Source organism: Trichomonas vaginalis, chromosome V, assembly GCF_026262505.1.
Source record: "Trichomonas vaginalis G3 chromosome V, whole genome shotgun sequence".
Classification (NCBI taxonomy): Eukaryota; Parabasalia; order Trichomonadida; family Trichomonadidae; genus Trichomonas; species Trichomonas vaginalis.
Window position 1 is genome coordinate 11836099 of NC_067207.1, and position 25814 is coordinate 11861912.

Here is a 25814-nt window from a genome sequence, read left to right on the forward strand (position 1 = left end):
ATATCTAAAATTATATGTTATTTTTTTAAATTCTCTATGAATAATTAAACTCATGGTTTCTTAGAGACAGGTGCGAAGAATATGAATTTAATCATCTTCCATTTGCAGTTTCTGTAAATGTCAGCCTAAGTAAATATAATATACTTTGTCGATAATTTATCTAAATATCCAAAAAATGAATAAACAAATAAGCAAATTCCAATTTTTATCATTTTATCACCAAAATGTAATGGTAATTTACTTCAGTATTTCATCTTTTAATCATCAAGTTTACTATTATTTCTAAATTTTTCTTCTGAATGAACATAGTTTTCTTTTAAAAGGCCTAACATTGATCCTAACGTTGTCTTATCTTCAGCTGACAATTTTTATATTTGTGAAAAAGAAAAAGAGATGCTGAATTTCAATCATTCTTTCTGAATTCTATCGGCACTGCACGCCAATAAAAATAAAATAAACGTTCATGAGTGCTGTTGAGAATATTGTCCTTTTCGAAAATAATGGCACTGTTAAGTTCGCCTATAAGAAGGATGGAACACCAATAAAATTTGATCAACTTCAACTTTTTGCAGCAGCTCAACAATATCTTGATGTTGGAAAAGTTCCATTCGTTATTGGATCAGAAAATAATTCAAAAATCGCATTTCAGGAAACCAACAATAATGAAATTATCCTTTATGTTACAAATCAAATATATAGAGATTCAGAAATTTTACATATTCTAAGAGCTCAAGCAATTATGTACAATGCATTTTATGGATCATTTGTACGTCCATTGCATGTTCATGGACTTGATATCCAAACTGTTTTTGGTGTTCCAAAAGTAAATCACCACAGACAACATCCAAACCTTCCCAACTTCCTTCAGCAATTTCATGACTTAGGCACAGATTTAATTGCATTTTATTGCCAGAACGAGATTGTCGAGGCTTCTGATAGTTATTGGCAACAAAATCGAGATGATTTACTCGCAATTGATTTATTAGTTCGTCATAATGAAGCCCCATATACTGATCAAGTCTTCAGAAGAAGCGATGGAATTGTTTCTAGAGTTTCAGTTGCACAATTACAAAATACACTTAAATTCGTTGCTGTTGGCAATGTTAATCTTTCACAAGCTGTTTCCAAAGTACCAGCAATTCTACGTGCAAATCAGCAATTTTTACAGCTTCTTTATCCTAGAGATCCACAAGTATTCAAAGAAGTTCTTGCATGGGTCATAGATGATAGAGAAACACCACGTTGCTTCGGTAACATTCCTCCTCAGCTCGAAAGAGAGTTTATTGATCTAATTGTTCAGAATCATGATACAATTGAGAAGAATAGAATCAAAGATGTTACATTAGTATGCAGGGACTACAAGTTCTTCTATATGCCCATGGTTCTTGTAAGACAAACTTCATTCTTCAGCGGCCATGCACATCTTTGGAGCTTTTACTGTTTACACAATCTTCCTGGAGATGTTGATGAGATGAGAGACTTCGCTGAAAGGATAATGAGAGAAATGGTTCCATTATTGAAGCCACTTCCACAACAACCTCCTCCCAAGAAATAATTTTTGTTATAATATTTTCTACTCTAGTTATTGTTATTGTCATGATTATTTATTCAAATAAATATTGTTAATAATGCTTATTAATTACAAAATTTTTCAGATGAACACTAATCATCGATATAATTTGAACAAATATATAATATGACTCATTCAAGACTTTTAGAAAAACTTGTAATGGCCAAAATCGATACCATTAAGTTAAGCATTTAAATTTCACATACAAAGAAGATAAATATTTGTTAAAACCCGTATTTAATAACAATTTAATATGCAGTATTATGAATTCCCACAGAAAATATCATACTCATTATTGGTAGATCTTATTATAAGAAATTTATTAATAATGACATAATTGTTAACGTCCACTAATTTGATTTTTGACCAATCAAATTTCTTCTTGAATATTGATTCCCGTAAATAATCGCCTGTGCTGTTATTCATTGTATTTCAACATGAGAAAACTTATGTTCTTCTATGAAGATTGATAAAAAGTATAGGCCTTATTCCCAAAAATGTTTTTGGGAAAGTTTTTTGAAAATCTTCACAAAATAGTTTTATATCAAAATCATATGAATCCAACAACATCAGTTATCTTAATGTTTATGATTGGTCATCATTTGAGAGTATCAACATGAGAAAACTTATGTTCTTCTATGAAGATTGATAAAAAGTATAGGCCTTATTCCCAAAAATGTTTTTGGGAAAGTTTTTTGAAAATCTTCACAAAATAGTTTTATATCAAAATCATATGAATCCAACAACATCAGTTATCTTAATGTTTATGATTGGTCATCATTTGAGAGTATGTCAAAAAATAAACATCATGATTTGAATTTCCCCAGAAATTTTATCAGAATTTATAAATGAGCTCTGTTCCAGAGTTCCCATTCTATTTCAAGCAGCAAATTACCATTTCGAATAAAGAAGGAAGAACAGGGATTATCACTTACTGGTCAAAACGCAATTCTATTGAAGAATTGTTGAATAAACTTGAACTTTCTGAAGAAGATCGAGCTTCATTGCTGTGTATCGGAAACCTTTACACATTTGATGGCTTAAAATACATCATTCTTAATTCCTTCCTCTCAAATAATATTAGTTCATATGTCTTTTATGGTAATGATATGAACAAAATTAAAGAGCAAGCAAGAAATATGTTCACCAAAGATTCTGAACAATATAATGAAATAAAGAAACAACTCATTCAGAACTGCGACGCAGATGTTGATTTTATCATGAATACATTTGTAGATAGATTTAAAGATCATATATATTTTGTCGATTTCGGTCAGGAACAAGCATTAGCGGAAACAATTCATCAATGCCGCGATATACCAGCTCGTCAAATTACTTTGACATTTTATAAATACGAATTCAATCAACAAAACAATCAATTTCCATCAGAAAAATCCGCATTTATTGTACGTGATAACGATCTTCAACGCTTATGGAAGAAAGTTATACACAAAATTATCGAATTTGGTGAATTCAAAAAGAGAAATTCAATTGGCGAATCATATTATGAGTTAATCGATTTTACATACGTATTAGAAGCAGAAAATCGAAAATATGAAACAATTGAAACCACAGGAGAAGTTCCAATCACAGATGAATTCCTGAAACACTATATCACCGAGATTATATCTGATAAAGTTCCTCCAGGACTTTCTTATACTTATGGCAACAGGATTGCCCGCCATTTAGATGCAACAGTTAAGAAATTACAAACCGATCCTGTTACAAGGCAAGCACATATTTCATTGTGGCTTGATCAAGATGTCTCTTCTCCAAATCCACCATGCCTCACTGATATTGACTTTAATCTCCAAAAAAATCGACTTTTCATGACATGTCATTTCAGATCTCATGATGCATTTGCAGCTCTTCGCTCAAATATGTATGGACTTGTCAAATTACAAGAAAAGGTAATTTCTCAGCTTCCTGGAGTTCGTGAAGGCCCTCTTGTTCTCATGGCAAATTCCTCTCATATTTATGAAAGAGATATTGACACAATCAAGCGCAGCATTGTATTCGGACCAGAATGCAACGCAGATAAGAGAGGATACTTCACAGTCGCTGTCGAAGAAAAGAACATTGTTATTTGCCATTATGATTATGAAAACAAATTACTTCATAAATGGTGCTTTGATTCATCTTCTGTGGATATCAACGTAATGGACCAAGTCGGATTCTACGTTACAGATGTTCATCATGCCATGTATTTAATGAAAGAAGTTACAATTGCTGTATTATGTGCACAGAAAGGCCAAACATATGTTCAAGATGAAACTTGGCCTTAAATTTAAGCAGTTATGCATGCTATTCTTATTCAATTCAATATTTATCCTTGCAGAACATTATCTTTCTATGAATAAACTAACTATTAATGATTTATGAGAAATTACAATGAACTTATCGTAGGAGAATTAAGAATGAACGTAACAAGTTATATGTTTTGTAAGAAATATAAATATAAAATTATTATGAGTTTAAACAAACAAAGATTTATTAAACAATCATTTTTCCGTAATATAACTTATTGCTGCCATTGATTTTCCATTTTCTTTTTGATTTAATTTGAAATAATTCGTTACTAATTTTCTGCAAATAACTCATAAAGGAAGATGTATTCCTAAAGTGCAAAGTTCGCTATTATTCGATAATTAAATAGTTAAAAAGACTAAGTTCTATCCTTTGATTTAAATATTTAAAGGATAGGCTCTGGATTCGAATCTTGAGCTTCTTGAGAGTCTGTGCTTTCATAGTCTGGATTATCCGATAAATTTACTTGAAATAGAGGTATATCTGAAGAAGATAAGTCATCCATATCAATTTTATTTAATTGTATAGGATTTGGTTTTGAAACAACAAGAGATTGATATTCATTATCGCCATCAAGAAGAGGTTTACTCTGACAGCATGAAGTGATACATCCCATGATAAAAAAGTGCCATAATAAAAATTGAAAATTATGAAACTTCAATGTTAGTTGATAATTTAATTGAATTTATGTGTCATTATAGTCATTCTGCCTATTTACGATATAAGATATGAAAATACCACATTTGATATAATTTCCCATTGGGTTATTGTTTTCCATTTGGATAACATTGTATTTTGTCCATGTAATGGGTTTTAAAGATATTTCATATTGTGAAATAAATATATCATTTTCATAGTTTTTAATGTCTGATAAAGGGATTCAACCAAGTAAATATAGTGAATTGAGAAGTATATATAAGTACTACATTGATTCATATATTGCGTTGTTTCAGCTAAAAACGGCAAATGAAGAAGATTTAAACTCGATTTTCCAAATGATCAAGAAAAATTTGATTGATTCGAAGATATTTGCGCCACAAACTATTGCTCGAGATATTTTAAATATGATTCCATTTAATAACCGCTATACAAAGTCATATTTAGCTCTAGCCAAATTTATTTGCGATGAATATCATGTAACAGAGGTTAAAAATATCCAAAACAGTTTTAACTACTTGTTTTATAAAGAATATGGAATCAATTTAAACAAATCTCTGGATATCAGTCAAAATCAATACGTTAATCTAGATATTAATGAAAATAATGCAATTTGCAAAGCAATTATAGATAACAACAAAGAAAAATTCATCACATTAATGGGAGAAGAAGGATTTGATGAAAATCAAAAACATATGAGCGAATTATATCCAGAATATTACAAAGGATTATCATTACTTGAATTATGTTGTTACCATGGTGCAGCTGATTGTTTCAAGTTATTAATAACTAAATTTAACTCAGAAATAACTCAAAGATGTTTAGAATTATCAGTTTTAGGAGGAAATCAAGAGATCATGAGTGAATGTTTGAAATATCAAAAACCAAATAAAGAATGCATGAAATATGCAATTATTTCACACAACATTGACTTTGTTACATTCTTGATGAATGAATACAATATGGAGATCATTTTGTCTGATTGCGCATCATTTAATAATCTTGATGCATTTTTAGTTTATTTCGATCAAACTAATGAAATTGACAATTGCTTTGTTTATTCAGGAATTTTCAATATTCCTTCGCTCCATTGCATATAATTTCTTTGACATGGTCTAACCAAGCTTCTATAATATTTTCTTTCCATTCTACTTGTTCATATTTATATCCAGTGAAGATAGAATAGAAGTTTGGAGAAGGTGTATAGAACTTTATACCTCGAACTGAAAAATCTTCTAACTTTGACAATAAGATATCCCAAGCATCTAACATCTTCATGCCAACTTGTACGACTTTTATTTTCTTAAGTTTCTGTCTACATTCTTGTTCAGACACTATTGTTGCTCTTGGTTTGTTAAAGACAACATCCCATTCTTTCATAACATAACATTCTGGGGCAGAGTCAACATAAATGACTAAACGTTTCAAATTCTCGACTGCTTTGTTATAGTCTCGAAATGGACACATATTTCTGAATGCTTGGAAGTCATAAAAATCTGAAACATCTATTCTGTACATTTTTATAAAAATAAAAAAAAATATTATTTTTTTATTCTTGACTTTGTTGTTCCATTTGTTGCATTTGTTGTTCTTGAGCTATTTGTTGTTGAAGTTGTTCTTGTAATACAATACTTTCACCAGTTGCATCTTCCAATTCGAAACTTTCTGCCGTCATTGACAAATACATAGGACATAAAAGTTTTACAGGAACAAAGTTTGCGTCAACTAATGTCAACGTTATACTTGCCAAAGTGTTTGAGTTCACTAAGGTTGAAAATTCTGCATTCGAATGAACAATAGGCAAACCAGCAGAGAAAGTATTGTTTATACGCATAAGTATCTTTTGGTCATAATAGTTTCTGTCGACATTCGAATAACACTTTGAACCTAAGTTTGAAACAATATATAAGATTGGTGTGCTTAATGTCAATGGAATAGACATTCCTTGTATGACACCTTTTCCTGTTATAGGAAACTGTTGGTAGTAAAAACCAGATATAAGTTTTGTATTATAGCTCATATCGTTTATAGTAAACTCAGTCGGACATCCAAACATAATGAAACCTGCTCTAGTTGCAGCACATGTTACACCCGTACTTAAAGTATTAAATAAGTCAACAAAACCTGTTGGTGGTATATCTGAGTAAGTATCTTCAAAGGAGTATTTTTTACCATTCACAACAATAAAGTCTTCTGGTGTCAAAAGAGCAAAACAGGCTTTAGTCGTCATTGTGTTTAAGGTTAGTTTACAATATCGTCCTTGAGGACTTTGTAAGTTTGTTGTTATAGAATTATATGACTCAGGGTTTTTAGTCGTAATAGTATAAACCATTATGTCTTCTGCCATTTACTTAGCAAATAAACTTTAATGAAATGTTGTGGTCGTCAAATATTTTTATGACGTCTGGGAAACTATACTTTAAGTTCAACGTTTCACCTCCTTTCATAACGTATATCTTGTCAATGGCATTATATGAAACACCACAGCAACCAATGTCGGGTTCTATTTCTTTGATGTTTATATCGTCTGCCTCTGTCAAAAGTTTCAATAGTTCTTTCAAAACTTCATGAGGTGCAATGACATATGAGTTCACTTTTACAGGGTTGTGTTCGACCAAGTTTAACATTATACTTAAAGCTTGACAAATCTTCTCCTGAGTTTGAAGTTTGTCTTTCAGTTGTTGGTAGTCGTTTCGAATATCTGCAACAGAACTTAAGTCTCTGGTAACTTCAGGATATGTTGGTTCTTTTACAGGAACAATTGTTATACCATCTTCGTCTTCGTATGGTTTCCCCACTTCAACATCTCTGTCTTTGACATTGACAACAACACTTTGACTGTTTGTTTGAGTTGGTGAATTTAACTTCACATCTGCCACCGCCATTAAACCTTTTGAAACACTTACGCTTCTATTTTTCGGAAATGACATTTTACTTAGAATAAAAAGATGGACGTATTCGAGTATCTCTTCGAATTGAAGCAGAACAAAGCTTACACACACAAACAATACAAATACATTGACAGAATAGTTCTTTATACAAACAATGGTAAATGTTATAGAATAGCAGTCTTTGCTGAACCTAAATATTTTCATAAAGCAAAGAAAGTTGGTATAACCGAGATGGTGAAAGTTCTTGACGTTGACAAAAATATAACAACAAAACTTACAGATATTTCTAAAGGAAAGTTTATAATACAATATTATGTCAAAACTGGCGTACTGTCAATATTTGACGGAGAGAAGTCAGTTCAAGAACAACTTACTGACCTGCTGCCAAAATCTGCTCGATGGAAGCTGTCGTTATGCCAATCTGAGGAGCCCCAGCAGGTTTCATCGAACGAATCTTCAAAAGAGCATCTTCCGTGAAAAGTGCTATTGGTTTTGTAAACTTCTTTGCTCTCAATTCATCTGGACCGTCTCTGTCACCAGTATATTGTATTTGTACAGTACCAACAGTTGAAATACCACCCATAAAGTCTTCTGAGTCAGCAAATGGAATGCCAAGCCAAAAGTTTGAACGGTCTCCATTTGTATATTGAGTTTTTTGACCTCCTGTATGAGTCCATACTTTCACATATGGCATAATAGAACTTTGCATTTCAGGGTTAATGGTTGTTGTGAAGTTGTTGTTAAAGTTAATAGCATCTAATGTCAAGTTGTATGACCTCATATCCTCAACTGTGGAATATTCTTCTCTTGGATAATATTTGCCATCTATGTTTATATGATATTTAATACCAGGGTTGTAGAAACAAGAATAGTCATTTATAGTTCGTCTGAACAGTACAAACATAGTATCTGCATGTTTCATTGCAGTTGTTAAAGCAATATCTGTTCTTGCACCTGGGTCAGCACTTTGGTTTCCAACTTCACCTGCAAAGTCTTTGACAGATATTTGGTGTATAGGGAACATAAGTGGAACTGCAATATATTTGGCAGCTAAAGCATTTGAAATATCTGGGTCCAACATATAGACTGCAAGTCTGCTTTCTATTCTCTTGCATTCAAACTTTTCGCATGTGAACTTAACTGGGTCCCAAGCATCTCCAGCAGCATTGAAATAATAGTTTACTTCAGTGTTGAGGTTTGAGAAACCAAAGTCTAAGTCAACTTTGTCTTTGCAAAATTAGTTAGTATCCCTATCTTGGGTACGGCGGCACTGCGTTCCACCTTACCCAAGATAACGGTTTGACACTTTACAAAACCGCTAACGTATATTTTACAACACAAACGACAACACTAACTTAACCTTAAATATTTACAAAGCCGCCAACCACTTCACCTCACTAACATTTTCGCTAACGACTTCACTAATGAAAAAATAAACGTTCTCACTAACGTTCCCACTAATGTTCTCATTTACAAAAGTATTGCAGCGCTTCCCATTGCTGTGCTTCACACAATAGTTCATATTCTTCAGTATCGCTGCTGTCACTCCAATCGTCAGAGTCAAAATCACTGTCAAAATAAATGTATGTAAGTTTTGACAAAGCTAATGAAACACGCTTACCGTTTGTATCTATTGCTTTTATATATCTCCCATTATGTTTGTTGTCGTAAACGCTCAAACTAACTTTACCCTTTCTCCCTCGTATCTGATAGAATGTATTTTCACGAGGAACGAAGAACAAATTCTTGAACTCATGACCGTTGTAGTTTGTTATCTCAATAGTTTTCGTCATTTATATAAAAATAAAATAAAAAATAAACTTAAAAATTAATGATATCACCACTCCCACATGTATGAAAACATAGCACAAAATAAATTTAGGGTAGAAGGTTAGATCTAACCTCTTTTCTAACCCGATTTCTAACCTGTTGAATTCATTGCTTTATAACTCTCTTCCTTTATCCAACTCTTCTAACTTCTTCTTAAGTTCAGCAATGTTGTCCTCATGAAGTTTAATCTTTCTCAAAATTCCTTCTTTATCTAATGGTTGCTTTATCTTTCTAAACTGAACTCTACCATCCTTCATAGTATGAATGTAAAAACCTTCTGGAATAGTTCCTGATTTAATGTATTCTACCAAAAACTTTTGTTTCATTGCTTCAGTGACTTTATTTGTCATTTCAATCAAATAAAAATTTTAATATTAAATAAAAAATAACGTTATTTTTTTCAGTAAGGAAACGCAGGAGTTTTACGATTTATTTGTGGTGTAGGTTCTGGTTTAAATGTTGGAGTCGGTTTTGGAGTTGACTTTTGAACAGGAGTTTGTACTTCCATAGGTTCAGGAGTCATTGAAGGTTTTGCTTGTGAAGGTGTTGGAGTTTGTTTAACTTCAGCTACTTCAGTATTATTTACAACATTTGCTTTATTTCTTTTCAACATCATTACTGCTCCTACAGTAGCTAGCAAACCTAGTGGGAGACCATATCTTATATAAGGACTTGACCAAATGCTATTTTTGACAGGAGCTGGTGGAACACCTAATCTTGGTGAGACTGCTCTTTGCCATTGTGCAGCTCGTAAGAAATATTCAATAGGTGCTCCATAATCGTTTGGTAAAGTTTGTTTCATAGATGGTGAAGGTTCACGAGAGCTTGATGAAGAACTCATTTATAAGCTTTAAAAATAAACGTTCATCCTTTATTCCTCACTGTCGTCCGTGCTAAGTTATAGTCGTCAAGTCTTATTATGGTATGCCTGACGCACTGATGGCAAAGCAACAATCCCTCATAAATCCAATAAGTGGCTTTGGTACGTTTTCAGTTGCTAGTTCAATAGGTCCTTTAACAGACAATTTGTATGTTATTGGAGCAGTAGATGTTTGACCTTGCTGGAAGCAAAAGTCCACTTCTGTTGGAAAACCACATAAGAAATGTGTGTTGTCATAGCTATCCCATTTATGTTCCACACTACCATCATCCACCAATGACCTCATAACATCTTCATTAAATCCTATCATATCATTGTTTGTATTGCAAGCGTTCGCAACCATTTCATAAAATACAGGTCCATATGATTTTTCAGGTTCTGCAGGCATATTTCCATAAGCTCCCATGGAAAGCTGAAGATATTTAAACTTAGGGTTCTCAAAATTAACATAATAGTTGTCTTTCTTTCTAAATAGTGCCCAAATACTTTTAACATTAATAGGCGTATAAGCTGCTGTAAATGTTGCACTTGAACTATCTGTATTCTTTGAGAATGAACCGTCCATAGGAATCCAATCCATAACTTTAACAGGAAAACATAAAGCCTCGTTTGTATAATGTTCTACAAGTTCTGTATAAATGTTAGGGTCTAAAGAGAATGACTTTGGATGAATGAAACATTCATTAAAATCCATCTTTGTTCGAAATAGTTGCTGGGTTACAGTTGTAATAGTAACTGTTCCACTAGCTTCTACTGCCTTCGTTATCATAGTGAATGGTTCATTCCATGGAACAAATTTATTTGTCGGTGGATTTGAATCTGAAGCAAATGCAACTTTAAGAGTTGGATTGAAAGCAATGATATCATTTACAGATATAGATGTGCATTGTAAGGCGTCGCTACTGAACTTTACTTTAAGCTGAATGTTTCCTGCAAAAGCTGGAATAAATCGAATAGCTTCTAATGGAAGGAATCTTCTAACAGGAATTCTTAAACGAAGCTTAAAATCAAATGATTTTCCTGCTGTAATTGGACCTAAACAATTTGTCCTGTTCTGCATGTTCCCGAATGACTCCATACATCTTCATGTCGAGTCTTTGAGAAAACATCTACTTTCTTTATTTGTTCGGTAGTTTGTGAGTTTGAAGTTATATATGCTTCTTCTCGTGCGTTGTCTTGAGAATATACGATACGACCATTTGCAAGGATTTGATATCCAGCAACTGCATAGAAAGCGTCATCGAAACCAATCCAAAATCCTGGTGGGTTGTTTTATTGGAACCTGAACCAATTTCTTTATCTACAATAAATTGACCTTCCATTTTATACGTAATGAATGTATTGTAAAGGTCCAACATATTTTCACCAGGAGGTGAGAGATTGAATGTTACCCATGTGTTATCTTTAGCAGTTCCAGGTTGTGATGGAATCTTTGCGTCAGAATATTTTCTATTAGTGTCACCAATTTGAACTGCATTGTCTATGATATCGAAATATGAGCGAATCTGATGAATATGCTCTGCTGGAGTAAATTCGTTTAACTGTTCGTTCTGCATGTATTTACTTCAGATAAAAATATCTATTTACTTCATTATTCTCACTCTTCTTCTTGGCATTCGTGGTGGAAGTTGTTTCTTGACATTTTCAATGAACTGTACATTCTCTTTTGTCTCAACTTCTTTCACTGGTGGGTCAGGGTTCTTTGACTCGGTTTGCTTTTCAATGAAATTCACGAACTTTGCAATAAGCTCTTGGTTCGTTATTGAAAGTACATCTGGCTTCTTTTCTTCTGGTTCTATTGACTTTTCAGTTTGAACAGAAGGTTTTATATGGGCTTCACCCTCGGTGCCATGCACCTTAATGTTGTCGCTTTCTGCATTCGCTAATGGAACCTTTCTTTTTCTTACGTATATTTTACCATCTTTACTCTGACTTACATAATAGAAAGGATGTTGTATTCCTCTGGCGTCATTTAATATAATAGACTCTCGTTCTGATTTTGACAGGCTCATTTTACATCGGTTAAAGTTTTAATTTTGTTTTTTATCTGCAGTCAAATGACTCAGACAAGCCCTACGGACAAGACCCAAGGTGTCATAGATGTTGAAGCATTGAAGAAAGAAATTCGTGAGCAAATTTTATCCGAACTGAAGGAACAAAAACAAGAACAAAAGCCAGAGAGACCAAAGAGAAAACTTAGTGAAAAACAACTTGCTGCATTAGCTGCTGGAAGACAAAAGAACCCAAGACTACTGGCGAAGAAAGCTAGAGAAGAAGCTGAAGCAAAAGCTAAAGAAGCTGAAACAAAGAAAGAGTAAATGGTTTATTTTTATCCGAATTAAATGTATAGACAAATACCTTTATCTGTTGCGTTCAGTAGTGAAAACCCTGATGTCAAAATAAAGGGGAACAGAGTAACGTTTAAGTTTCCAACAGACTGGATTGTGAACATAAATGAAGAGAAGTACATTGGCATAACATCTATGTATATAACACGTGCTTTCAGAAAGGTTGACTTTATACTTCAAGTCGAGATAGAAAATGACGAACAGTCTTTAAGCGCCCAAAACATTCACATATACAAATACTTTAAAGACGATACAACATTGTTGCAATGTATGATTTCATTTAATGAGATGTTTGAGAAAAAGTTCAACATTGAAGTACAAACTTTACAGCCTTTACGTGAGTTTCTTGCACAACTGAAGGAAGAAGGTAGTCGGTCACAACTTATAGACTTTCATTATGAATTTAATGAAAATGAAGATGGAACTCATGACTGTCAGTTTGTTATATATTCACCATTCAATGAAGTCGCTAAAAAGAAAGAAAATCCATTACGTATAAGATTTCAAATCTCTGAACCAAGTGATGATTTCAAAAATGTTTTCAATTATGATGCAATGCTTCCGAGGAAAAATGAATTTTCAAAGATTGTAACACCTGGCATTTGGGATAGAAAGCAAGCTATTCTTTACTCTAATATAGCCAAAGGCGTTGAAAATGAGTTCATTGGTCATACAAGAACTTCACCACTTCCTAACCCTAAATACTATAAATTAACTGGCTTCAATCGTGAGTTTTGGATAGACATGTACTCAACTCATGACCATAAGTGTCAAGTGTTCTTACCTCCAGATGGGAAAGATTGTTTATACATTGAAGCACAATTGTTAAACTCTACCATCGCAGTATTGTAAAATCTACGCTAGCTTTATTTTTATCACGAATGACCTCATTGCTGACAAAAATAAATGACCTCATTCATGATCTCATTCATGACCTCATTCATGACCTCATTGCTGACAAAAATAAATGACCTCATTCATGACCTCATTCATGACCTCATTGCTGACAAAAATAAATGACCTCATTGCTGACAAAAATAAATGACCTCAGAACTTCAACTTACGAATAAAGCTTGTTTTAGTCGTTATTGAGAAGTTAAACTTCTCTTCAAAGCAAGGTTGACATGACTTACATAAGTCAAATCCAATCTCTTGACCGTCATAAAGTGCTTTATAAAGTTTCATAACACTGAACTCAGAGTCTTTGTCAAATTTTCCTTGCGGAACCATTAAACCTTTATCTTCATCATAGAAACACTGAACAGAGTCAGGAAACATTTCATTAGCGGTTAAAGCAATAACATCTTGCTTCACGCCTTTCATTCTGCAGTGAAATGCAACTTCATTTAAATCGTTAGTGAGTAAGTCTATGTAGGTCTTCTTTCCACAAAATATTGACTTGTATGCTAAACTTTGTTTTCCAGGTGTTATTTCTGCGAAGTCACTATGAAACTGACCTAATGTTTTACCAATAAGTTCTCTACCGTATCTCTTCTTAAATTCATGAGCTAAACGTGGTATGTCTTCATTGTAAATGTGCATCGAATCTGTATCCTGATAAAATGCTTTTAATCCTAAGTCTTCAATCGTGCAAAACACTTCATTCATTATTCTCTTCGACATAGACAGAATGTTAACACCAAGTGGACAGAAGTTAAAGTGTCTGCAAATGCTTTTTGTTAGCTTGAAAATAGTTTTATCTGAACCATCCAAACCTTCGAACTTCACTATATGGTTGTAATTTCTTATAGCATATCTTATAGCATCTTTGTCATCTACTATGGTTATTTTTGACTCAATAGGAGATAGAATAGTTTTGCCATAAATACTGTTCAGAATGAGCTTTATATTTTCTTGCAAAGGATTTCCTTCTTTCTTATACTTTAACCTTAACTCAAACAACTTCTTTACTTCATCTCTTATTCTAATATCTCTGTTTCCATCGTAATAGTATCCTTGCAACACTTCACATTTGACACCTTGATATTTTATGAGGTCTTGTAATGTTATATGGTCAACATACATTAAACAGCAAGTGTTTGAACTTCTGGGAACGTTAAGTTCTGGATTTAGTTCAGGGTCACAAACTATTAAAGGAAAGTGTCTATGTATTCCAATCTCTGTTATCTTAATGAGAACAAAGAAGCCAGACATAAACTTTTCACCAATGGGTTCCTTTTGGTCGTCATCGAATAAATGTCTCATGAGATACTCTGTGCTTAACATCTCATCCTTCAATACTTTTGGAATACCTTCTAAAGTATAAAGTCTTGCTATAGCGGATGGATATAATGAAACAGCGTCGAAGTCAGCAATGAGTTTCTTTTCGCTCTTTTGTTTAATGTTATCTGACAACATACATCTTCCACCTTGAATACAGCGTGAAATAAATTCTCTTGGTTTATTTGAGAGGTCATAAAGATTTCCATTCGGGAAGTACACTCTGTTCTCAAACAATTTGTTAGCAATAGAACAAATACTAACGTAGTCATAAACGTTTAAATCAAACTCTTTCAATAAGTCATTGCGGAACTTTACAAAACCTTCTCTTAAAATTCTTACATCTTGTTTGCAATAAAATGAGCTATATTTTTCTAAGTCGAAGTGGTTTTCATCTATTCTGCAACCTTTGATGGAATCTATGTTCTTCATAAATGTATCTGCATCCTTGACAAACTTACACGCTTCAGAAATGACACCAGTTCTGTTGTCCTTTGCTAACAAAGTACTGCTGTAGTAGTTATATGGAAATACTTCTTTCGGTCCTGTTTGTAAGTTAAACATAGCAGGAAATAGTTTAAGCTTCTTATTTATAACACTGTAAGAGTCTTTTATAATAATTGCCCGTCCTTTATATAAACCAGTTATTTGCATTGTTCGTGAACCTTTAATGATGGGAGTTCCTTTCACTTCTGTCATGTGTCTTAAGATGAAGTTTATATCATAACTGAGGTTATGGAAATATATTAAACTCTTGTCAGGAAGTCGTTCCAAAAATTCTGTTGCACAGTTTTGACCCCATATGCTTTCACTCACTGAACCATCTTCACTGTCATAACAGATGTTAAAAGCTTTATGAAAGCCATCCGTACTACACTCAAAGTCAGCAAAGAAAACGTGCTCAGGAATGAACTTGCACTTATTTTTATTTACTTCTTTTGACTCGGCTTTCTTCTTCAGTTGTACACAATACTTTGGAGCATATGTCAAATCTTTAAATGGTGCAAGGTTCTGTTTATATAAGTCAGTCGTATATGTGAAAAGTTCTCCATAAGAAATAGGTTCGAAATATTTGCACTCCCACAATGTTTTCATAACATCCCATAGCGGTGTAGTTCTATCCATGCGAACAATGTATTTACCATCTCTCATTGTATATATTTTCATCTGTTTCTCAATGTTCATTCCACCACAAGCTTTGAGAATTTCTTTATAGTTTCGAATGAAATATGTTGTCATTGGAAGTCTTTCATTTAGCATGTAGTGGTCTTCAACAAGAAGTAGGTCAATAGTTCGAACAGTTTCACATTCTTTTGGTATATATCTCTTTATTTCATTATGTCTTGAGTCATTGAAATAACCAATGGTAACATTGAATGCTATACCTGTTGCGTCAGAAATTTCTTGTACTTTACTTTGTGGAAAGTCTCTAACACGAATGACTTCTCTCATGTGGTCAATAGTTTCTTCATTTACTCCAGCCTGAATGCAAGCATAAACGAAGCAGTTATCTTCTGTCATAAGTGTTGCAGTTCTTTTGTTCAATTCATTGAAGATTTGGTAGCGTTCAAGATTTATAGGTAATGTGCAAAGATACTTCCAGAACTGACCGCTTCTCTTCTTATAAAACTTCTTTTCACCATTATCTTTCCAAAAGCTTTCTATAAGTGCTGGGTTTCCTGTTTGCTTAAGAGCTTCCAAAATGGCTTTCTGGTCATTTGTCAGTGTGCTTTCATCTCTATATGGTCTCTTTTTTGGTTTGCCTTTCTTTACATCTGACATCGTTAAGCCTTCATATTCTGTTAAATCATACATCTTTATTTCGGTAAGATTCTTTATGTTTGTCAAGAAGAAGTCATAGTGCATTTCAACAATACCTGCAGCATTTGCTTCTATCTCTGATATAAAGTTCTCCTTCAAGAGCTGATGTAGTAATGTTCCAATATTATTGAGGTTTAACGTAGAACATTCATACTTTCCACCAAGTTTATAACATACCATCCATCTTTGTTGGGAGTTTATTTTAATTTTCTCTAAGAGTCTCATGAAAACCTTACCGAAATGTTTGTGTAAGTAGTCTCTGTTCGGTTCATCTAAAGCTTCGATGTTAAAGTCAATGAGTCTATTACCTGTCTTCACATTTCTCTTCCTATTCTCTTCATCTTTCTTTAACCATCTCTCACCTTCTTTTGGTTTGTCGTCAATGGAACGAATGACATCGTTAGCTTTGCGAACTTGTTCTATAGCACTTTTAAACATCTCTCTTCTCTGTTGTTTCAGTGTGTCGTCTCTTCTTCTTGTTTCACCAACGTTTGCATTTGTTATGTCAAACATTTCTCTTCTTACTTCATGAGGTATTGAACGTCTATGATATAAGTCAATAGCAATGTCATTTAAAGGAAATGCTCTTGCATGGACTTCGTCCTCGCCGCGTTGCGGCTTTATGAACTCATGAATTCTATCATAAGTTATTTCACCATTGTAGTCTTTAATGAAGTCAGCGAGTGCTTTTTTGTTTGTTGCGTAATGCTTTGCAACATCTATGTTAGCTTCTGTAAGAAGTTGTTTTATTTCCGAGTGTTCTAACTTAGACAACTTCCGATACATCTTTAGTAGGAAATAAAAAATATTTTTTGAAAAAATTAGATTAGATTTTTTTTAAGTTATTTTTCAAAATAATTTAATATTTTTATTTTAATGAAACACATGCAAGATTGCAAGTTCTTTTCATACAATGCTCTCGCTACTGCCATCAAGAATGAGTTCAATGATGCTTCAAACGTTAATGTTATCTTTAACAAGAAGTTTGTGAAAGAATCTAAGTTCGGTCAGTATGTCAGACCATTAGCTATCGTCATTGACCGCAAACGTTATACTTCACAAGAGTTAGCAGTAGTTTTGAAACAAAATAGTTTCTTCGTGAATGTCAAAGATACACATTATACTATTATAAAGAACTCCAACATTGACTTCTTCAGTATTGCTTTAAATCTTTCCGAACAGAAAGAATATAAGAAGGGTGAAACAAATGTGAAATATTATCCTTCATCTCTGAAGACAATAACGAACAAAGATGTTATACAAAAATTCTTACCAAAGGTTGAAGAAGCTTCTATTGACATTGACGAAGGAAGTGAAATGGTTGAAGAAATAGACCCTGAAGCTATTTAAGCAAAAATATATTTTTGGTTAGTCTTCATATCGATATTTTACAACAATTCCCCAATGTATAAACTTTTCATACGCTTTTTCATAAGCTTTATATACCTTCAGAAATTTTGCATAATCTTTAGAAGCATTTAGATATTGTTTAAATGCTTTGTATGTCTTCAAAAATTTTGCATAATCTTTTACATGTTGTTCGTTCTCTTCTTCTGTCATGAGTTCCGAATATTCTAAATTCATGTTCTTTCATATGAGATAAAATTTATAAAAAAAATAAAATATAGCGTAGATTTTTTCATTCTTCCTCTTTGAAGTTATCGAAATATTCTGTTATCTTTTCTTTCAGTAGCGGTAAGTCTTCTTTGAATGTAAGTATTGTACAACCGTTGATGTCATAGTGTGTTTGAGGAAGAGTATTTTTGACAATTTCCTTTATTTGCTCATTCGGTGTCATTGAAATCGGTAAGTTTTCACGATAGAACCAGTTTCTGTCAGATTTATATATTTTAGCGAGGTCATAAAAGCTCTTGTTGTTTCTTCTGACTAAATGCAACATAACCATATCTCTGTCTTCTTCTTTCTCCAACTCTTCAGTATATATCATATACTTATAGCTTTTTTCCTTTCCTTTTGGTACTGAACGTGGTATTCTTTTCTGTATGCTTTTGTCTTTGGATTCAATGACTTCATCTTTTGCATGAAGTTTCTTTTCCATATCTTCACGTTCTGCTTTATATAGTTCATCTAACATCATGAAAATATAACAAGCATAACGAGGTGAAGCCCACATTGCTACAGCATTTACTAAAAGTCTATGAACATAATAACCTTTCAAACAAGGAGCCAAATTCTTGCGATTTTCGAATGGAATCTCTTCCCTCGGTTTTCCGAGGGAAGCAATCATATGAGGAAATTCTTCTAAAAGTTCTTTTGTCTGTTGGTTTTCAAACCAATGATATGCTTGCTTTGTAGACTGAAGAGCATTCATTATACTTTGCATTTGGTACATGTCATCTTTGACCGAACGAATGAGACGTAACTGTTTGTTATACTGTATGTATTCATATTCTTCATTAATGGCTTCATGAACGATAGCAGTTGTTGTGTTCTCTGATGTTGTCATTACTGTCTTTACATACAAAATAAAAAAATAAATAAAAATAAAACTAACTTTATTTTTTCTGAAATAAACACTATTTCTTCACAACATTAAATTTTATCCTGTATGAAATGACTTTAAAAAGATTATTGACTGACTTCGAATACTATCTCATTGACGCACTGACAGACCCTCAAAACTGTGTTGAAAGTTCTTTAAGCTTTAAGATTGAAGGTACGACGCATTTTGTCTTCACTTACGTATTGAAAGAATATGACCGTTATCATAATGAAGTGAATCAAACACTAATAAAATTTGTAGATAAAAAATTGGTTAACAATGAATATTTTAAACGTGAAGACCCAAACACTGCTGGAGATGATGAAGAATACAGACAAGTTATTGAAAAAAATAACGCAAGATTAGATGTAATAGAAAAGAAGTTTAATGAATGTCTTACAAACACGTATGAATATCTTATGCGGTGGGAAGCTAGATGGAAATAAATTTACGTCAAATATGCAATTTATAAAATCTTATGTCGACAGGCTACGTAGTACAGTGGTCTAAGGTGGTGTTATGGAGGGGTCAAGGTCTGTGGTTCGAACCGCGACAGCGCCGTATTTTCTTATTTTCTTTGTTTGTCTTGTTTGTCGTGAATAAAAGTGTCATAAAAGTGCTCTATCTTCCACGGGAATAAATAAAAATTTACTTTATTTCTTCTTTATTTCTTTGTTCCCGTGGAAGAAGGGTTTTGCTGTTTTTCTCAGTCGAAATCAATGATTTTTTCATTTTTGGAATCCTTAGCGAATGAGGAATCTTTTCTCTCGTGGAAGTTTTGACCAAAAATATAATTTAGGGTAGAAGGGTAGATCTAACCTCATTTCTACCCTCAAGATTTACAAACGTTTAACGTGATATACGTTATGAATTCGTGAAATTTCAAATATTTTTGTAGCTTCTATTTCTTCAGTTAATATATCAAAAATTTTAACAATGCCGAAGGTTTCTTTATACTTCTTCTTGACATCAGATAAAAGGAAATCATCAGCTGTTGGATAGTTTTTGTTCAGAAATGTCAACATATCCATTTTATCTTCTGCTGGCTTTTCTGCTTCTTTCTTTAAGTCTGCATAGTCGTTTCTCATTCTTTCTATCTCTTTGACGGAGTAGTTATATTTCCTCATTGCTGCTTTACATTTAGAACATTGCGGGTTCATTTTTGTGTTATACATTGAAATAAAACCAGCTAGAACAACTAAGGCGTCAATGGTTTTCTTTAACTCAAAGGCTGCTGGTTTTATCTGTTCATTCCATACTTTACCTCTTCTATCTTTATCTCTTATCTGCCATACACATCTTGCAACTAATGTAACAAAGTTATCGTATGTCTTAAATTCTTCAGATTTATATATGTCAGAGATGTTCTTATATACCATATCGCAATCTTTGTCCATAACTTTATGGTTGCAATGAAAACCAAGGAATTCATAATTTACTTTACGTATGAATTTCTTAATTTCTACTGAGTCAGTTGCTTTGACTTCAATTTCGTCGAATTCAGGAATAGTTAGTTTTTGTTGTTGGATTTCAGGGAATTTGGGTAAATGGTCAATAATGTCCTGCATGTCATAAAGATATTCTTCATTTGTTTCATCTTTCGCACTACAGTCTAAATTACTTGTTAAAAGTTCTTGCTTTATCTTCTGGATTTCTGTTTCAAAAGTATATGAAGAAGGAATAAAGCTTTTCATCTCTATCAACATTGACGTAGGATTCATGACTAACGAGTTTGGTGCTGTTGTTTGAATTGTTGTTGTGCCGATTGTTGAAATCATATCTTTTATACAAAATAAAAAAATAAATAAAAATAAAACTAACTTTATTTTTTCTGTCTTAAGGAAATTCGTGAAAATTCATGAGGGTAGAAATGAGGGTAGAAATGAGGTTAGATCTAACCATCTACCCTAAACATTATTTTTGGTGTAAAATGACCAAATTTCATGAATTTTCACAAAAGACCAAAAATAAACGCTTTACATGTATTTTTCAGCAACTTCGTCAAATAATTTTATAGCTTTATCTATCTCATCTACTTCAAACGTTTCTTTACCTTTCGTTGGAGCACCATACATTTTCTCAAACTTTTCAAGTAGTTCTGTTTCAGCAGCTCTCATATCATTTACAAACACAACCTTGACTCTATTGACTGTATTGTCATATCTTTGAGTTATATTATATGTTCTTCCTATCTTATATCTCTTTGTATTGAAGTCCTTCGGTTTCTGAACGATGTAAAGTAAGCCTTCACTGCAACGTTCCGTATCGAATGAACCATAAGTTATGAAGTTATATCCAACAACTGGGTCTAACCATAACAAAACTATTGGTATAAGACTTTTGTCGATGAGATATGCTGTAGTTCCATAGAATCTTACCGATATCATAAGCTCAGGATTTCTTGTCAAAATTTTCTGAGTAGAAGCAATTCTAACCCAGTCGTGTGCTTTCTTTCCAGATAGTGTTAGAATGTCTGACAAAGAATATTTGTTGTATTTCTTTGAGTATCTTACGTTTAAATCACCAATTCTAACCACTTTGGTGTCATTGTCTATCTTTTTAACTGTTTCAAACTCAATGTTTGTCATTTTCTGTTCTTACATACAAAATAAAAAAATAAATAAAAATAAAATTAGCGTTATTTTTCTTTCATAAGGAAATTCATGAATTTTCATGAGGGTAGAAATGAGGGTAGAAATGAGGTTAGATCTACCCTTCTACCCTAAACATTATTTTTTGGGTGTAAATAAATGGTACCATTAATAATTCCATGACTGTTCTCATTCATGTCTGATTTACATCCAACGAAAAAGTTTAGATGAATTTTCTTATTCTTTCTGGCATATTTTTGTCTTTCCAATACTCCCGCTCTAATGGTCCCAGATGTGTTGGCTTCGACTCTCTCAAGTTCTTAGATGGTATAACATCTTCAACGCCTCCTTCATATCTTACTTTATAAGTGTCATCGTTTGTGTTATAGCCAAGTATTTCAATAACCACTCCTCGCTTTGCTTCGTCAATGGTTTCAGCAAGTTTGCCATTACTACTTTCGACTAATTTATGACGAGGGTAAAATGCTATGGAGTCGTCAGCAGCTTTTATAAGATATCCATTACCTTGCGTAGAGTCTAAGATATAATAATTTCGACTTAACCTTAAACGTTTCTTTGTCAACGGTTTGTCGTCAAGAACTACACGAACTTTTGTACCAGGAATGAGGGTAAATTGTTTTGAATTTCTGATATTTTGTGTTTGACTTAGTTTCTTTTGTATATACTTTTCTTCTTGTTGTTGTGTCATTGAATTTGGTATATGTCCTGTTGTAGAGTGTGTTGAGGAATTATATACTTCGAGAAAATGTTTCATTGTTTCTTCGGTAAAGTCTCGCTCTTGGTTTAAATCTCTGAGCGTTCTTATGAAGCGGTTAATGATACCGAGTATGTTATGGTTATGGTCTTCAGTAGTGTAGTGAGTTATGTTATGCTTAATGAGAAATTCTGTGATTTCATTGCTGAGGTATGCACTGTCTTGGTCTGATGTTAAAGTACTTGGGTTATGTTCTGCTACAAACTTTTGTAAAACTCTTAACACTTCACGAGTTCCTTTGTTCCTCATTGGATATGCATATGCTTTACGAGTGTTAACATTAATGAAGATGAGGAATGGTTTATGTCCTCCTTTTCTGCTTTGAATGAGAGTGTCAAATTGGTATGCGTCAGGAGTGTTGGAGTAAATTGGTAAAAAGTAGTCGTAAGGATTTATTTTTGTTTGATGTACAACATTTTTGTTAAAGAACCTTTTCACTTCAGCTCTGTTAGTAAATCCCGAACTCTTTGCAGCTTCATTGAATTTCTTAAAAGACCTCCATGGATGTTGTTCGAATACTTCTTTCAAACTCATTTATGTAAAGTTAAAGATTTCATTGAACTCTATACCATGCGAATACAGTCACAAATGGTGGCATATAATCTGCACCCGAGCCTGTTGGATTTGTTGTGAAAGTATGTGAATGATTTCCTCCTGGTTCAGTTGGTCGAAAAGTCTTTTTTGCTGCATTGTTATAAGATGGAGATAAAACGTCATTGCCAGCTTCATACTCTGAGTTGTATAATGGGTGGTCTCTTAATGAGTGGCTATGGTCGCCAGAAAAGTTTGTAGTTCCTGTATGAGTGTGCGGTGGAAGGTTTGCTTCAGTAATTTTCTTCGAACCTCCTGTTTGCTTTGAATATCTAGCACAGTATAAGAATTTATCTACAATCTGTTCCCACGTACCGAAACCCAGAACTGTTGCTGGATTTGTTGAGTTCATTGACGTATAAATAGAACCTATAGGATATAATGTTTGAAGTATTTCTGTCTTTAATGTTTGAAGCTCTGTTTTGTCAGCTTTTTTATCTAACATTGCTGGTAGTTCATATGCTTCAAAGTTTCTGGCATGATCTTCAATATTCCTGCAACTCTTATCTAAATTGTTAAGAGTATCTTTTACGCTTGTACTTGGATTTTCTAATGGTGCACTTGAACCAAGGTCAAAGTTCAATATTATGTCGTCTGCTCTAACAGTAGTGAAGGATTTATGTGTATGGTTCTTGTCAGCTTTTTTATCTAACATTGCTGGTAGTTCATATGCTTCAAAGTTTCTGGCATGATCTTCAATATTCCTGCAACTCTTATCTAAATTGTTAAGAGTATCTTTTACGCTTGTACTTGGATTTTCTAATGGTGCACTTGAACCAAGGTCAAAGTTCAATATTATGTCGTCTGCTCTAACAGTAGTGAAGGATTTATGTGTATGGTTCTTGTCGGCTTTACTATTTAATGAAGCTTGAAGTTCATTTATATCGGAGATGTTGTGTTTATGAGATTTCAAAACTTTGTTCATTGCTTCGAGTTCAAGTTTGTCAGCTTTACTTTTAATAGCATCTTCAAACGTTATTTTTGACTTAACTCTCAAAGTAAATCTTGGTTCAACTAATACACCTTTAACAGAGAAAGTAGAGGCATAAATTTCATCGTTATAACTAAATGCTTCTTGTGCTTTACCTGTGTCATAATGTACAGTACAGCTTATGTCATAACCTTTAGCACGAATGTATTTATATCTTCTTTCATTAACATCTTCAGTGCTTATTTGTTCATTCTGTGTTAAATATCCATGGTAGTCCGTTATAATCTGTTCGTCTGAACTTATATAATGAACATGGTTTTTATCTGCTTTTTCGGCTAATTTCTCTTCTATCTCATTTATTTCAAGTTCATGCCTACCGCCAGAACTCTTATTATCATTAATCTTTTTCATTAATTCGGTAATTACGTCATAAAGACTATATTCTGTTTTCGGTTTTGTAAATAATGAGTCAAAATTTCTTTTCATCATTACATCGCTGACATTAATGATATCACCAATTCCTTTTTCATTTATTCTCTTCATTAGTTCTGCAATAATGACGAATATATAATCTGTTAATTTATTCTCTTCATCGAGGGTTATAGAATGTTTTGAAATTGAATCATTAACTCCTCTAAATAAATCAATAACTTCAGGATACACGTTTTTAATGTCTCGAATAACCCGACCAGTATCCTCTGGTTTTTCTCTTCTTCGTTCCGTCGTTACGTGGTTTTATATCTCTAACCATCATCAACGCAGCCATAACCGGAGGGTTTGTTGCTATCTGTTCGAAAATCCGTCCGTTATGTATGGTATATCTAAATAATTTCTTTGTGTTTGTTAAAACATTTGAAACAAGTCTTTTAAAACCATATACAAAATTTCCTGTTTCACCTAATGTTCTTGCAGCATTTACAAGCTCACCCATTCCCGCTTTTGACCCCAAAAACGTCCATATTGCGTTTATTTCGCTCTGTATTGTTGTCCATTCAGCGAAATTAATACCTGCATTCGCTAAGCTGAAAATGAAACTCAGTGGATCGAACTTAATTCCACCTTCTTTTTCAATTTCAACGAACTCACTAACATGAGATTTTAAATATTCTTTCGTTAAAATTGTTTTCCCTGATGTTATGTCATTAACGAAACTATCACCGTCAAAAGTTAACGAATTCAATTTCGTCGTTGATGCTTTTATTTCATACACCGCTTTATCGATAGTTTTTGGCTCACCTTCTTTAGAAGCATATGAAACATTAATGAATGAATTATATGTATTCGTAAATGAATTAAAATCAATGATTTTCATTAATGACGCCTTTAATGATTCATTTACTGTCGAATCCCTTAAAGTAATTAATGAACTGTCATTTATGAAAGGTACACTGCAAACCGTCGAGTTTGGATCAAATGCTGTAGTTGGTGCAGGAATATTAATGATATAAGTCATTAAATCATTAAGTGACGTAAATAATGTTGTTGTTTTTGATTTAATTTCTTTAGCATCTGTTATATACGGTAATTTTATTTCTGTAGTTTCTGAATTAAAGATATTCGCTAAAATGTTTTGTAAACTGTTTTGAACAGCAGTATAAACCGTTGAATCCGGAACTCTTACGATTTCACCGTCCTTAATAAAAGGCATTGCACATGGTGTAGTGCTTGGGTCAAGTCTTTCGGGATTATAATTCAACATATATTCTAACGCTTCATATACAGACTTATATACTGTTGTGTCGTTCTTCATGACAACTTCACCATTTACAATGAATGGCATAGTACATGGAGTTAAAATAGGGTCAAACTTTTCATAGTCCTTCCATGTTATGTATTTCTCAGTATTTCCATCAGTGATAACAATATATTTGTCAGTAAGTGTGAGAGAGTATTGACCAA

At 33.0% G+C, this 25814-nt stretch overlaps 18 protein-coding genes across 18 annotated transcripts, besides 3 other annotated features; 6 read left to right on the plus strand and 12 right to left on the minus strand.

Annotated features, from left to right (window-relative positions):
- Positions 1-463: 463 nt before the first annotated feature.
- Positions 464-2047, plus strand: TVAGG3_0320260 (uncharacterized protein; the record flags this gene model as incomplete). Its single annotated transcript, XM_001325684.2, has 1 exon — positions 464-1555. The coding sequence occupies one exon, from the start codon at positions 464-466 to the stop codon at positions 1553-1555; it is 1092 nt and encodes a 363-aa protein (XP_001325719.1).
- A 371-nt stretch (positions 2048-2418) lies between these two features.
- Positions 2419-4045, plus strand: TVAGG3_0320270 (thymidylate synthase family; the record flags this gene model as incomplete). Its single annotated transcript, XM_001325683.2, has 1 exon — positions 2419-3855. The coding sequence occupies one exon, from the start codon at positions 2419-2421 to the stop codon at positions 3853-3855; it is 1437 nt and encodes a 478-aa protein (XP_001325718.1).
- Positions 4046-4262: 217 nt separating this feature from the next.
- TVAGG3_0320280 (uncharacterized protein) lies at positions 4263-4493 on the minus strand (the record flags this gene model as incomplete). The annotated part of the gene is made up of 1 exon (XM_001325682.1): positions 4263-4493. The coding sequence occupies one exon, from the start codon at positions 4491-4493 to the stop codon at positions 4263-4265; it is 231 nt and encodes a 76-aa protein (XP_001325717.1).
- Positions 4494-5596: 1103 nt separating this feature from the next.
- Positions 5597-8509: a mobile genetic element.
- TVAGG3_0320300 (uncharacterized protein) lies at positions 6084-6881 on the minus strand (the record flags this gene model as incomplete). Its single annotated transcript, XM_051230147.1, has 1 exon — positions 6084-6881. The coding sequence occupies one exon, from the start codon at positions 6879-6881 to the stop codon at positions 6084-6086; it is 798 nt and encodes a 265-aa protein (XP_051099877.1).
- TVAGG3_0320310 (protein of unknown function, DUF4106 family) lies at positions 6886-7419 on the minus strand (the record flags this gene model as incomplete). The annotated part of the gene is made up of 1 exon (XM_051230148.1): positions 6886-7419. The coding sequence occupies one exon, from the start codon at positions 7417-7419 to the stop codon at positions 6886-6888; it is 534 nt and encodes a 177-aa protein (XP_051099878.1).
- On the minus strand, positions 7796-8506 carry TVAGG3_0320320 (protein of unknown function, DUF4106 family; the record flags this gene model as incomplete). Its single annotated transcript, XM_051230149.1, has 1 exon — positions 7796-8506. One exon carries the CDS (start codon positions 8504-8506, stop codon positions 7796-7798), a length of 711 nt encoding a protein of 236 aa, XP_051099879.1.
- A 155-nt stretch (positions 8510-8664) lies between the features above and the next one.
- Positions 8665-9368: a terminal%2Cinverted (terminal inverted repeat of Maverick-1A transposon ID:TVAGG3_0320330).
- Positions 8665-25814: part of a mobile genetic element that runs on past the window's edge.
- Positions 9369-9605, minus strand: TVAGG3_0320340 (uncharacterized protein; the record flags this gene model as incomplete). The annotated part of the gene is made up of 1 exon (XM_001325680.1): positions 9369-9605. The coding sequence occupies one exon, from the start codon at positions 9603-9605 to the stop codon at positions 9369-9371; it is 237 nt and encodes a 78-aa protein (XP_001325715.1).
- TVAGG3_0320350 (uncharacterized protein) lies at positions 9656-10096 on the minus strand (the record flags this gene model as incomplete). The annotated part of the gene is made up of 1 exon (XM_051230150.1): positions 9656-10096. One exon carries the CDS (start codon positions 10094-10096, stop codon positions 9656-9658), a length of 441 nt encoding a protein of 146 aa, XP_051099880.1.
- TVAGG3_0320360 (uncharacterized protein) lies at positions 11719-12147 on the minus strand (the record flags this gene model as incomplete). Its single annotated transcript, XM_001296015.2, has 1 exon — positions 11719-12147. One exon carries the CDS (start codon positions 12145-12147, stop codon positions 11719-11721), a length of 429 nt encoding a protein of 142 aa, XP_001296016.2.
- On the plus strand, positions 12193-12453 carry TVAGG3_0320370 (uncharacterized protein; the record flags this gene model as incomplete). The annotated part of the gene is made up of 1 exon (XM_001296014.2): positions 12193-12453. One exon carries the CDS (start codon positions 12193-12195, stop codon positions 12451-12453), a length of 261 nt encoding a protein of 86 aa, XP_001296015.2.
- Positions 12478-13335, plus strand: TVAGG3_0320380 (uncharacterized protein; the record flags this gene model as incomplete). Its single annotated transcript, XM_001325676.1, has 1 exon — positions 12478-13335. One exon carries the CDS (start codon positions 12478-12480, stop codon positions 13333-13335), a length of 858 nt encoding a protein of 285 aa, XP_001325711.1.
- TVAGG3_0320390 (organellar and viral DNA polymerase type B) lies at positions 13531-17310 on the minus strand (the record flags this gene model as incomplete). Its single annotated transcript, XM_001282261.2, has 1 exon — positions 13531-17310. One exon carries the CDS (start codon positions 17308-17310, stop codon positions 13531-13533), a length of 3780 nt encoding a protein of 1259 aa, XP_001282262.2.
- Positions 17401-17874, plus strand: TVAGG3_0320400 (uncharacterized protein; the record flags this gene model as incomplete). Its single annotated transcript, XM_051230151.1, has 1 exon — positions 17401-17874. One exon carries the CDS (start codon positions 17401-17403, stop codon positions 17872-17874), a length of 474 nt encoding a protein of 157 aa, XP_051099881.1.
- Positions 18164-18991, minus strand: TVAGG3_0320410 (KilA, N-terminal/APSES-type HTH, DNA-binding family; the record flags this gene model as incomplete). Its single annotated transcript, XM_051230152.1, has 1 exon — positions 18164-18991. One exon carries the CDS (start codon positions 18989-18991, stop codon positions 18164-18166), a length of 828 nt encoding a protein of 275 aa, XP_051099882.1.
- On the plus strand, positions 19054-19473 carry TVAGG3_0320420 (uncharacterized protein; the record flags this gene model as incomplete). The annotated part of the gene is made up of 1 exon (XM_051230153.1): positions 19054-19473. A coding segment is annotated over one exon (420 nt), but the record flags the coding sequence as incomplete, so codon positions are not given.
- TVAGG3_0320430 (organellar and viral DNA polymerase type B) lies at positions 19867-20595 on the minus strand (the record flags this gene model as incomplete). Its single annotated transcript, XM_001325675.1, has 1 exon — positions 19867-20595. One exon carries the CDS (start codon positions 20593-20595, stop codon positions 19867-19869), a length of 729 nt encoding a protein of 242 aa, XP_001325710.1.
- TVAGG3_0320440 (integrase core domain containing protein family) lies at positions 21842-22927 on the minus strand (the record flags this gene model as incomplete). Its single annotated transcript, XM_051230154.1, has 1 exon — positions 21842-22927. One exon carries the CDS (start codon positions 22925-22927, stop codon positions 21842-21844), a length of 1086 nt encoding a protein of 361 aa, XP_051099884.1.
- TVAGG3_0320450 (keratin-associated protein family) lies at positions 22947-24212 on the minus strand (the record flags this gene model as incomplete). The annotated part of the gene is made up of 1 exon (XM_051230155.1): positions 22947-24212. A coding segment is annotated over one exon (1266 nt), but the record flags the coding sequence as incomplete, so codon positions are not given.